Source organism: Lampetra planeri, chromosome 62, assembly GCF_965212315.1.
Source record: "Lampetra planeri chromosome 62, kcLamPlan1.2.h2, whole genome shotgun sequence".
Taxonomy (NCBI): Eukaryota; Metazoa; Chordata; class Hyperoartia; order Petromyzontiformes; family Petromyzontidae; genus Lampetra; species Lampetra planeri.
The window spans coordinates 2,119,957-2,133,449 of NC_136168.1; the positions used below are offsets into that span (position 1 = coordinate 2,119,957).

Genomic DNA, 13,493 nt, shown 5'->3' on the forward strand with positions numbered 1-13,493 from the left:
TTTTATTACTATATTTGTTTACCCAGGAAAGCCTCAATTCTTTTTCAGGAAGGTCCTGCTAAGAGGGTGACGATTACTGCTATGTGTTTCCCAATTGAGTAATTTGCTAGTATATTTTCAAATTTGGAAAAAAATATTCACTCTCGCTGGCACACAATGGCCTGCTCTTCCTAGAATGACTTCACGGGGATCTTCAGCATCCGCTTTGAAGGCAGACTGCATGGCATATTCTTAAAATTAATACGCACCGCAGTATTAACCAGGCTGGCCGTGGGTTCGAGCCGCAAACCTTCAAAAGCAAGTGAGACCTCACTACCACTGGGCCATGTCACCACCGCTGATTGAATCAGAAGGCACACTTTCAAACGGAAGGTTAATTTCATCTTTACTTTGTGATACTCCCATCTCTCACTTGTGTGTCCTGGGTCGTCTGGCACGTGATAATATAAAAACTATATTTTACAATCAGTCAGGAGTGCCGCAGTGACGTCCATGTAGCCTCACTCCTATACTTTTAAATAATTTAAAATGTTCTCTCTATTTTTATTGAATTTGTACCAGCGGCATCCTCCTGCCAGGAGTCGATGTGTGTGCATTCATCGCTCGCGTAAAGTGACGAGCCATTTGTGGTGACCCGGTCGCTTTTGAAAAATGACTTAATAGCTCAGTGGGCCTTGTCTAGTAGTTTGGGGGGATGTGTTGTGTTTGTGTGTGTTGGGTGATTTATTTACCTCTCTTGTACTGTGCACTCCTATCGTTCGTGTTTGTGTACTGTTGGTTGTGGTCACGTGTTTAACCCCGTGGCCCCTACTGGACATCTGTGACAAAAGAGCTTTATAGCTCATCGGATTCCTCCTGCAGTATAAATACATATTCTGATTCTGTAAGAGAAGGGCTCACAGAAGCAGATGTCGTAGAATTGTTTCTGAAAGCCATTAAAGTGAACTATTTTTACCCACGCACTCGGGGGGTGGGAGGGTGGAGGCCTGGGTGCACTTCCCACAACCCCTGCTAGGGATAAATGTTCATCTCGTGGCATTTAGGTATTTTAAAATGCCTCTGCTGGAATCTTTTTCTTTCTACCAAATCAAGTTCAAAAGTTAATTTTGAAGAATGTTATTTTTTTGTAGATTTTTGGCTTGGTTTACGTAACATTGCGTGGTGGAAACCCTCCACCACACAACACAGCCAAACAAGCAAAAATGCGATGCATGCAAGCGCTTAACAGTGCGCCGATCATTATTGTTCGGCCCACTCACTGGTGAGTTGTAGAACAATTTTCAAATTAAAATGTAGCTCCATTAGATATGCGACATTTAGTTTGCAACCACGTCAAGCGTCATCGGGACAGGATCGAGAGTGTGATAAATGAATGTACATTTTATGCGCGGTTATTGTTAATCATCAACGCGCAACACTCGAACCTGGTTTACTCACAACTCAGTCTATGTGAGTCTGTGTGTCTCTATGCGAGTCGGTGAGTCTCTGTGTAAGTCGTCGGTGAATGAGCTGAGACCATCATCTCACTACACTCGGGAACCCGGTGTAATCATGGGCGGCAGAATCCGCCAGGCTTTCAATCCAGCAGCTCGGTGGTGCTCACTCTGTGGCCTCTGACCTCTGATCCACCTGGCCACCTCCACTCGCATAGTCGTGTGGTGTTTTTTTTTGTAACACAACGCCCGCGCTCGCTGCAGTGATGTCGCGGGAGTGACACGGTGCCAGCGGTCCCGGCGGTCCCAGCGGTCGCCGTTTGCCGCTGAGGTTTCGCGGCCCCCCCTGGTTATTACTGCATTTGTATTTATAGTAAAAATTAAAAAAATCGCGCGCCATCTGGTTCGCAGCAAACGTCCAAGATCCTTTCAACGTCATTCGAAACGAGCAGGCCATTGAGTGCCGGCGTCATGGTCGATAGTTGCCAAAGTAATGACACGGTCACTGAGGTTTGTGGTCTTCAAGTTTGGGTGATTCCGTAGCCAGTCTCGTTACAAAGTATTTTTATTTTTTATCATTTTGCTAAATCGCACCGCTCTTGCTCAAATGAATGTGGACCAGAGGCTCACCTCTGTTGGCAGCCCTGAGGCAGTGGTGGGCATTGCACATTCCCATGGCGGGGACAAGTGCATCCATTTGCTGTCCGCCGCTGGTGTTGACCTCCCTTGACCTTTCGTGAGGTGACAATATATTACCTTACTTGGCCAGCAAGGGTGAATCTGACTTTTACAAATGCTCCCAACTAAAGCCATGCTAAGAGTTGCCACATCACATCTATGCCCTTCCACCACCAACACAGCAAGAGCTGTGAGCACTACCACCACTATAACCACAGCCACTACTATTGCCATCTTCACCACATGAACACATTCACAACATGAAGACAACCACAACACTGCTGCTGCTCTGACTACCACCACCACCAATTCCACCACAGCCACTATTACTACCATACCCATCATCACAACACCATGACTTCAACCATCAACACAGCCACAGTTAATACTGCAATTACATAGATAACCACCACCAATGCAAGGACAGCTATGACTGATACAACTACCTCCGCCGCCACTACCAACGCAACAGCCATGCATGTCACCATCACCGCCACCACGACGCTGCCACCACTCATTGCCACTACAACCACGACCAACATCAACTAACATCCTACCACAACTGCTCCCACCACAACAGTCAGTATAAAACCACAGCCACCACCGCGTGAACAATCACCAATGTTGCCACAACAAACACAAAGCACCAAAACACCACTACCACAACCACCGCCACCACAACCACCGCCACCACAACCACCGCCACAACCACCGCGACAGCAACGCAAACCACTGCCACTCAAATCCCCAGCAACCAAAACTCGCACCACAACAACCACCGTGACTAAGAGCAGCAGCAGTAGCAGTTGCCACTAACGCAGCGCAACCACAAAGCACAGCCACTGCTGACCTTCCACAAAGTAGTCACCATTCTACCCATTACCAAGGGACGGTGGCGGTGGTGACGGTGGTGAACGGGCGTAGCGGCGCGAAGTGCGGCGTGGGATCGGCGCTTGGTGCCGTGAATGATGCGCTGGGTTGCGGCAGGCATTTGGCCAGAGCCGCGTTTGTAGTTTTGTGGAATTTATTTTTAATTCAATGCCTCTCGTGCCCCCACGATGATGATGCTTCTGCTGATGATTGATAACTTTAAACACTCGAGCCTACGGAGCATTTACCCTCTTAACGGATATACAAAAGACCGTGGAAACTGCAGTAGTAGAACCAAGAAACGTTCACCCAGGGAAATATAGATTGGCCACAGATTTCGAAATGTGTGAACGAACAAGTTCACAGTGATAGGAACTATAGTCCATGGCAAAGTAATATAACTTTATTACGACCACGGTTGACATCATTGGTAACTCAATGTTGTGTGTTGGTAAAGCACGTGTTCCATGTTGTGTATGAGTGTGTTGTGTGTTGGTAAAGCACGTGTTCCATGTTGTGTATGAGTGTGTTGTGTGTTGGTAAAGCACGTGTTCCATGTTGTGTATGAGTGTGTTGTGTGTTGGTAAGGCACGTGTTCCATGTTGTGTATGAGTGTGTTGTGTGTTGGTAAGGCACGTGTTCCATGTTGTGTATGAGTGTGTTGTGTGTTGGTAAAGCACGTGTTCCATGTTGTGTATGAGTGTGTTGTGTGTTGGTAAAGCACGTGTTCCATGTTGTGTATGAGTGTGTTGTGTGTTGGTAAGGCACGTGTTCCATGTTGTGTATGAGTGTGTTGTGTGTTGGTAAGGCACGTGTTCCATGTTGTGTATGAGTGTGTTGTGTGTTGGTAAAGCACGTGTTCCATGTTGTGTATGAGTGTGTTGTGTGTTGGTAAAGCACGTGTTCCATGTTGTGTATGAGTGTGTTGTGTGTTGGTAAAGCACGTGTTCCATGTTGTGTATGAGTGTTGGTAAGGCACATGTTCCATGTTGTGTATGAGTGTGTTGTGTGTTGGTAAGGCACGTGTTCCATGTTGTGTATGAGTGTGTTGTGTGTTGGTAAGGCACGTGCTCCATGTTGTGTATGATTGTGTTGTGTGTTGGTAAGGCACGTGTTCCATGTTGTGTATGAGTGTGTTGTGTGTTGGTAAGGCACGTGTTCCATGTTGTGTATGAGTGTCGTGTGTTGGTAAAGCACGTGTTCCATGTTGTGTATGAGTGTGTTGTGTGTTGGTAAGGCACGTGTTCCATGTTGTGTATGAGTGTGTTGTGTGTTGGTAAGGCACGTGTTCCATGTTGTGTATGAGTGTGTTGTGTGTTGGTAAGGCACGTGTTCCATGTTGTGTATGAGTGTGTTGTGTGTTGGTAAGGCACGTGTTCCATGTTGTGTATGAGTGTGTTGTGTGTTGGTAAGGCACGTGATCCATGTTGTGTATGAGTGTGTCGTGTTTTGGTAAGGCACATGTTTCATGTTGTGTATGAGTATGTTGTTAAGGAATGTTTCATGTTGTGTATGAGTGTGTTGGTAAGGCACATGTTTCATGTTGTGTATGAGTATGTTGTTAAGGAATGTTTCATGTTGTGTATGAGTGTGTTGGTAAGGCACATGTTTCATGTTGTGTATGAGTGTGTTTTCTGTTAGCAAGGCACGTATGCCGCGTGTATCAGTGTTGTGTGTGTGACTAAGGCACGTGTTCCATGTTGTGTATGAGTGTGTTTTCTGTTAGCAAGGCACGTATGCCGCGTGTATCAGTGTTGTGTGTGTGACTAAGGCACATGTTCCATGTTGTGTATGAGTGTGTGTTTTGTTAGTAAGTCACGTTTCACGTTGCTTACATCTGTCGCTGTAACCTGCCGCTGATGTTCCCTGCGCACATTCAAAATCTCTCCTGCACGGTATCCACGCCGCAGCCTGTATTGTTTGAACGAGGGAGGGGGGGTGACTCGTGTATTGAGAACCCCTGAGCTTGGAGTGAGCCAGTGAGGTGAGATCATGGCTGGGAGGGTGATATTGGTGGCGTTGGGCGGCAATGGCCGGGTGACGCATGCGTTGTGCCTCTTGGCAGGCCGCCTCTTTCCCACCGCGCCAACTCGCCTCGCTGCGCGCTCCCCGTGCGATGCTGACGCCGTGCCCTTACGGTATTGGTCCCCAAACACATGGGGGTTTTTTCCACGGCCAATGTTACGGTTCGTTTATACGTATTTTCTTGAGAAAATGTATTAATTTGTTGGTTTCGCGTTAAGATCTGTTTTTTTTCCCTGTGTTGGTTTTACTCTGATTTAAAGAAGCGGGGTTCAGGTGACGCGGTTATTCTGACTTTCCTGGCTTCTGACCCAAAGATGCTTGACGCAGTTTCAGGGTGAAGCTTCATATGTCTTAATGAGCGAACGTAGGTAGTTGAGAATTATATTGTTGGTTCTTTCGGTAAAGTCACGTAGAAAGGAAATAATAGAATAATAAAAATAAAACATAATAAAATTCTCAGGACGCTGTCTTTCCGACAGGCCTGTTGTTCACCTAAGGACGGCTTCTTATGTGGCTGAAACGTCGTGAGAATTTTATTGTTTTATTTTTATTATTTTATGATTTCCTTTCTACGTGACTTTACCGAAAGAACCAAGAATATGAATCCCTGCAGTCACGAAAGCTTTAAATCGAAATTTAGTTGAGAATTGTTGTTTAAATTCACCGGTAGGTCGAGCTGAAACAATGGTAACTTGTGCGTCCGTTCAACGCTTCTACTTTATGTCACAATTTAATTTGTTTGGCTGAGTCAGGTGGTTATGAAACGGCATTACAAGTCTGTCCTGGCCTTAAACACGTCCCTCCCCCCTGCCCCACTGCTCAATTCACGACGATGCCTGTTGAGGGCAAGGCTACTTGAGTAGTGGATTTGGACTGCCTGAGTAGTGGGTGGGACTGCCTGAGTAGTGGGTTTGGACTATCTGAGTAGTGGGTGGGACTGCTTGAGTAGTGGGTGGGGCCTAGGAGCTGGTGAAGACGTGGCATTTACCCTTTTACTGATTGACGTTGGATGTCACCGTGGTGTCCGTAATGTGCGTGTGTGTGGGGTGAGCGGTGGTTATCGCATTGTGCTATCATCCCTACTTAACCGAGTTAAATTCCTGCTGGCGACCAAATAACGATTATTTGAACCAGTCCTGGGCATCCTCTATGTTGACTCAGCCTTAATTGAGGACCTATGCACGGTGTGTGAACATCAGCACTGGGGAGACAAGGGTGTGGTGTTGGCGACCCACCCCCTCGTGTGCTGTTCCGGCCTTCATAGATGCTCGCTAGCAACACCACTTGCCCCGAGGATCTGGTGAAGGCTATTTGGGGGGATCTTGATCTGTTGTGTGTGTGTGTGCGTTGTATTGAAAACCCACAGAAACGCGGAGTTCAACAAGGAAAAAGGCAACGAATATTACATCAAGAAACACTACAACGAGGCCTACAACTACTACACCAAGGCGATCGGTGAGCACAGATCTCGCGTCATCGCACATGTCATCGCACGCGTCATCTCACACCTGGCCTCATCTGAAACCTCGCCTCATCTCAAACCTGGCATCATCTGAAACCTCGCCTCATCTCAAACCTGGCATCATCTGAAACCTGGCGTCATCTCACACCTGGTCTCATCTCAAACCTGGTCTCATCTCAAACCTGGCGTCATCTCACACCTGGTCTCATCTCAAACCTGGCGTCATCTCACACCTGGTCTCATCTCAAACCTCGACTCATCTCAAACCTGGTCTCATCTCAAACCTGGCGTCATCTCACACCTGGTCTCATCTCAAACCTGGTCTCATCTCAAACCTCGCCTCATCTCAAACCTGGTCTCATCTCAAACCTGGTCTCATCTCAAACCTGGCCTCATCTCAAACCTGGCGTCATCTCAAACCTCGCCTCATCTCAAACCTCGCCTCATCTCAAACCTGGCCTCATCTCAAACCTCACGTCATCTCAAACCTGACGTCATCTCAAACCTGGCCTCATCTCAAACCTCACGTCATCTCAAACCTGGCGTCATCTCAAACCTGACGTCATCTCAAACCTGGCGTCATCTCAAACCTGACGTCATCTCAAACCTGGCCTCATCTCAAACCTGACGTCATCTCAAACCTGGCGTCATCTCAAACCTGGCGTCATCTCAAACCTGGCGTCATCTCAAACCTGGCCTCATCTCAAACCTGGCGTCATCTCAAACCTGGCCTCATCTCAAACCTCGCCTCATCTCAAACCTGACGTCATCTCAAACCTGGCGTCATCTCAAACCTGGCGTCATCTCAAACCTGGCGTCATCTCAAACCTGGCGTCATCTCAAACCTCGCCTCATCTCAAACCTGGCCTCATCTCAAACCTGGCGTCATCTCAAACCTCGCCTCATCTCAAACCTGGCGTCATCTCAAACCTCGCCTCATCTCAAACCTCGCCTCATCTCAAACCTCGCCTCATCTCAAACCTGGCCTCATCTCACACCTGGCGTCATCTCAAACCTCGCCTCATCTCAAACCTGGCCTCATCTCAAACCTCGCCTCATCTCAAACCTCGCCTCATCTCAAACCTGGCCTCATCTCAAACCTCGCCTCATCTCAAACCTGGCCTCATCTCAAACCTCGCCTCATCTCAAACCTGGCCTCATCTCAAACCTCGCCTCATCTCACACCTGGCGTCATCTCAAACCTCGCCTCATCTCAAACCTGGCCTCATCTCAAACCTGGCGTCATCTCAAACCTCGCCTCATCTCAAACCTGGCCTCATCTCAAACCTGGCCTCATCTCAAACCTCGCCTCATCTCAAACCTGTCGTCATCTCAAACCTGGCCTCATCTCAAACCTGGCCTCATCTCAAACCTGGCGTCATCTCAAACCTGGCCTCATCTCAAACCTGGCCTCATCTCAAACCTGGCGTCATCTCAAACCTCGCCTCATCTCAAACCTGGCCTCATCTCAAACCTCGCCTCATCTCAAACCTCGCCTCATCTCAAACCTGGCCTCATCTCAAACCTGGCCTCATCTCAAACCTTGCCTCATCTCAAACCTCGCCTCATTTCAAACCTGGCGTCATCTCAAACCTGGCCTCATCTCAAACCTGGCCTCATCTCAAACCTGGCCTCATCTCAAACCTGGCCTCGTCTCAAACCTGGCCTCGTCTCAAACCTGGCCTCGTCTCAAACCTGGCCTCATCTCAAACCTGGCGTCATCTCAAACCTCGCGTCATCTCAAACCTGGCGTCATCTCAAACCTCGCCTCATCTCAAACCTGGCCTCATCTCAAACCTGGCCTCATCTCAAACCTGGCGTCATCTCAAACCTCGCCTCATCTCAAATCTGGCGTCGTCTCAAACCTGGCCTTGTCTCAAACCTGGCCTCATCTCAAACCTGGCGTCATCTCAAACCTGGCCTCGTCTCAAACCTGGCGTCATCTCAAACCTGGCCTCATCTCAAACCTGGCGTCATCTCAAACCTCGCCTCATCTCAAACTTGGCCTCATCTCAAACCTGGCCTCATCTCAAACCTGGCCTCATCTCACACCTGGCCTCATCTCAAACCTGGCCTCATCTCAAACCTGGCTTCATCTCAATCCTGGCGTCATCTCAAACCTCGCCTCATCTCAAACCTGGCCTCATCTCAAACCTGGCCTCATCTCAAACCTGGCGTCATCTCAAACCTCGCCTCATCTCAAACCTCGCCTCATCTCAAACCTGGCCTCATCTCACACCTGGCCTCATCTCAAACCTGGCCTCATCTCAAACCTGGCTTCATCTCAATCCTGGCGTCATCTCAAACCTCGCCTCATCTCAAACCTGGCCTCATCTCAAACCTGGCCTCATCTCAAACCTGGCCTCATCTCAAACCTGGCCTCATCTCAAACCTGGCCTCATCTCAAACCTGGCGTCATCTCAAACCTGGCCTCATCTCAAACCTGGCCTCATCTCAAACCTGGCCTCATCTCAAACCTGGCGTCATCTCAAACCTGGCCTCATCTCACACCTGGCCTCATCTCAAACCTGGCCTCATCTCAAACCTGGCTTCATCTCAATCCTGGCGTCATCTCAAACCTCGCCTCATCTCAAACCTGGCCTCATCTCAAACCTGGCCTCATCTCAAACCTGGCCTCATCTCAAACCTGGCCTCATCTCAAACCTGGCCTCATCTCAAACCTGGCGTCATCTCAAACCTGGCCTCATCTCAAACCTGGCGTCATCTCAAACCTCGCCTCATCGTGAACCTCCATTCGTGACTCGCTGCAGGAACTATGTGCACGTTATAATCAAACGATGAGCACATTTGGTGTTGGCGCTATCATTTTTACGGCGTTGCAAGGCGATCGTCACGAAGGAGAAGGTGCTGCTGTGTCACACCAGGGGGCGGTGTTGCTGCTGCCTCTGCTTGCGTGTGATCGCAACTGAGTAATTTGCAGGAACATTTTCAGCGTTGGAATGTTTTGGCCAATATCATCTGCATCGTGTGTGGGCTTCTTTTAGCTATGGAAGGATATTGGAAAACCTGGAGATCCGAGTTTGATTCGTGCTCACAGCTAACAGTCATTATAGAATATCTGAGCCGGTCCCAGGCCGACTCAGTCTTCCATGAGACATGTACAGTCTGCAGTGGTTTCACACTAAGGTTAAGTCGAAGGATTTGCGTTTAAATGCCAAAGCATCTCGAAATCGCCTTCCATCACAACTCATCGCCTCGTGTCATGTCGGCGCTGTAGTTTAATTATTCTTGTTTCTTTGCCTAGGGAGCCGCCTCGTGTCAGCTGCCCCTGTGCAGCACAGCTGACGCAGCACCGGCATCCAAGTTGGCATGAATCTGTCACCTTTAAGTTCTTCCGACGATCGTTTCAACCGACGTGATCGCTTTCTCCTCTCTGACCAATACCTTCCCCCCCCCCCCCGGCCATTCCTCCCCCCTCCTCCCCCCTCCATTGCGGTCCCCAGAGTTGTGTCCGTCAAATGCCAGTTACTATGGCAACCGCTCAGCGACGCTCATGATGCTGTCGCGCTACCGTGAGGCGCTCGAGGACTCCCAGAAGGCCGTGCGGCTCGACGACACATTCGTGAAGGTAGTGGCACGTTCAGGGGTTGGATCAGGGGTGCTAGGTCAGGGGTCAGGGGTGTGAGGGGTTAGGCATAATGGCTATGGGTTATGGTAAGGGGGTGAGGTGAGAGGTTAGGGGGGAACAGAAGGGGCTAAAGTTTTGTGGATTCAGTTTAGAGTCATCAGTAGTACAGGCAAGGGTTATGTATAGGATTATAGTTGGGGTTAGGAGCTCGGGATATTGATGGTGGTTAGGGAGTATGATGAGATTTGTGGTTAAGGTTAGGAGTTTGGTGTTTTGGGTTAGGGTGACGAGTTTTGAATAGGCATCTGGATTACTGGCGAGGGATAAGGGTCGGTGTTTGAAGATATGTTTAGGGGTTAGGATGACAGGCCTAGGTTAGGAGTTGGGTCTGCTGGTTATGGTTATGGGAAAGGGATCGGGGTTAGCGTTATGGATAGGCTTTGTGTATGTTCAATGCGTATGTGTATCACGTACGTCTCTGTGTGCATGTGCATGAATATGGCCGACGCCAGTGGCAAATATCTGAATCGGTCCTGGGCCTCCCCTAGGTTTACTGAGCCTCAAATGAGTAGCTGGTGCGGTGTGTAAACATCGCCACTAGAGAGACAAAGGCGGCCGTGCGTGGTGCTGGACCCAGCCACCCCTTTAGTGTGCTGTGCCGACCTTCATAAGTGATGCTCGTGAACAGCACTTGCCCCACAAAGTCTGTGAAGGCTACGCGGGGGATCTTTGTCTTTGAATACCAGTTTGTGTGTGTGTCCTCTCCCCGGTGTCCTGTCCCCTCAGGGTCACCTCAGGGAAGGGAAGTGCCACGTGGCACTGGGATCGTCAAATGCATCCGTGCGGTGCTTCCAGAAGGTTTTGGAATTGGAGCCCACCAACAAGCAGGCGGAGCAAGAGGTTTGATAAACACACACACACTCACTCACACACACAAGCACACTCACACACGCAAGCACACACGCACTCACTCATGCACGAACACACGCATTCAAGAGAACACACACTCACGCGCACACACATGCACACATACAAGCACACACATGCGCACACACAGGCATGCACATACACAGGCATGCACATACACAGGCATGCACGCACATTCGCATGCACGCACTTGCATGCAGTTACGCACCCACTCACGCACCCACTCACACACTCACGCATGCACTTATGCACACACACGCAGGCACGCGCACACACACACGACCCCATTGTGCATTTGACGTTGGGACAGACCCAGGTGCTATGGGATAACTGGCCAAGTAGAGCCAGAACTTCTCCCAACTACACACTTTACTCACACGTTCATAATGACTCCTCCACTCACACATTCACTTCAACCCACCCACTCGGCAACCCACCCACTCGGCAACCCACCCACTCGGCAACCCACCCACTCGGCAACCCACCCACTCGGCAACCCACCCACTCGGCAACCCACCCACACGGCAACCCACCCACTCGGCAACCCACCCACTCGGCAACCCACCCACTCGGCAACCCACCCACACGGCAACCCACCCACACGGCAACCCACCCACTCGGCAACCCACTCACTCGGCAACCCACCCACTCGGCAACCCACCCACTCGGCAACCCACCCACTCGGCAACCCACCCACTCGGCAACCCACCCACTCGGCAACCCACCCACTCGGCAACCCACCCACTCGGCAACCCACCCACTCGGCAACCCACCCACTCGGCAACCCACCCACTCGGCAACCCACCCACTCGGCAACCCACCCACACGGCAACCCACCCACACGGCAACCCACCCACTCGGCAACCCACTCACTCGGCAACCCACCCACTCGGCAACCCACCCACTCGGCAACCCACCCACTCGGCAACCCACCCACTCGGCAACCCACCCACTCGGCAACCCACCCACTCGGCAACCCACCCACTCGGCAACCCACCCACTCGGCAACCCACCCACTCGGCAACCCACCCACTCGGCAACCCACCCACTCGGCAACCCACCCACTCGGCAACCCACCCACTCGGCAACCCACCCACTCGGCAACCCACCCACTCGGCAACCCACTTAACCCATTGGGGATGTTTTTCAGCAGCGGGGATGTTTTGTGTGTTTGTTTAGCTATGGAAGGAAACTGAAGAACTGGGACGAGAGCCACGTGAAACATGGGGGGATCATACGAACTCCACACTCACGTACACCATCACACACTCACACTGTAGAAACATGGGAGATTATGAACTCCACACACACACACACCATCACACACTCGCACTCTGCAGAACAGGAGAGATCGTACAAACTCCGCACACACACGCACACACCATCACACACTCGCACTCTTCAGGTCAGGGAGATCATATAAACTCCACACACACCATCACACTCTGCAGAACAGGGAAGTTCATGCAAACTCCATACTCGCACACACCAACACACACCATCACACACCATCACACATCATCACACACCATCACACATCATCATCACACACCATCACACATCATCACACACCATCACACACCATCACATACTCGCACTCTGCAGAACACGGGAGATCATACAGACTCCATACTCGCACACACCAACACACACCATCACACATCGTCACACATCATCACACATCATCACACATCATCACACACCACCAGACACCATCACACACCATCACACACCATCACACACCATCACACACCATCACACACCACCACACACCATCACACACCATCACACACCATCACACACCATCACACACCATCACACACCATCACACACCATCACACACCATCACACACCATCACACACTCACACTTTGCAGAACAGGGGAGATGATACAAACTCCACACAGAAAGGCAGCCGAGTAAGGAATTGAACCCAGGCCCATGTTGCTGTGCATCACTGCACCACCCTGCTGCTGAATTATTGTTATGAACTACTCATTATTATTGGCACATTTAGGGGGGGTGGGGGAATAACATTTAAAATAAAAACACAAGGCCCCCATAGCAGTGGATTCTTTGGACTCATTGAGCCAAACGAGGGCACCCTGAGTGGCAGGAGTTCTTGCCGTGGAGGCGTGTGGAGTGACGCGCGGGGTGACGTGTGGGGGTGATACGTGCGATGTGACGTGTGGGGGTGACGCGCGATGTGACGCGGGAGCTATAATTAGCGAGGACCCGTGTCGGCACCCCGTACTCGGCACGCTGGCACCTGTTCCCAGGGCGGTGGTGCTCAGCGGAGAGCACAGCAAGTAGGTTGATTGACGGCACAGCAAGTCGGCTCGTGGACGGTGCCGAAAGTTGGTTGACCGTGCAAGCAAGTAGGTTGGTGGGTGGGTCGCATGGCCAGCAGGTTGATTGACAGCACAGCAAGTTGGCTGGATACTAGCACAGCAAGTTGGTTAGTTGATAGTGCAGCAAGTAGGTTGGTGGGTGGGTCGCATGGCCAGCAG

The 13,493-nt window shown here is 50.5% G+C and overlaps 1 protein-coding gene across 2 annotated transcripts in view; it reads left to right on the forward strand.

The window, feature by feature from the left end:
* DNAJC7 (DnaJ heat shock protein family (Hsp40) member C7) overlaps positions 1-13,493 on the forward strand; it is a 36,457-nt gene that overhangs the window by 2,150 nt on the left and 20,814 nt on the right. For both annotated transcript variants that reach the window (XM_078619344.1, XM_078619345.1), the window contains exons 2-4: positions 6,373-6,461; positions 9,933-10,057; positions 10,844-10,957. In XM_078619344.1, the coding sequence (XP_078475470.1) occupies positions 6,373-6,461; positions 9,933-10,057; positions 10,844-10,957 (328 nt within the window). The remainder of the gene's footprint in view (positions 1-6,372; positions 6,462-9,932; positions 10,058-10,843; positions 10,958-13,493) is intronic.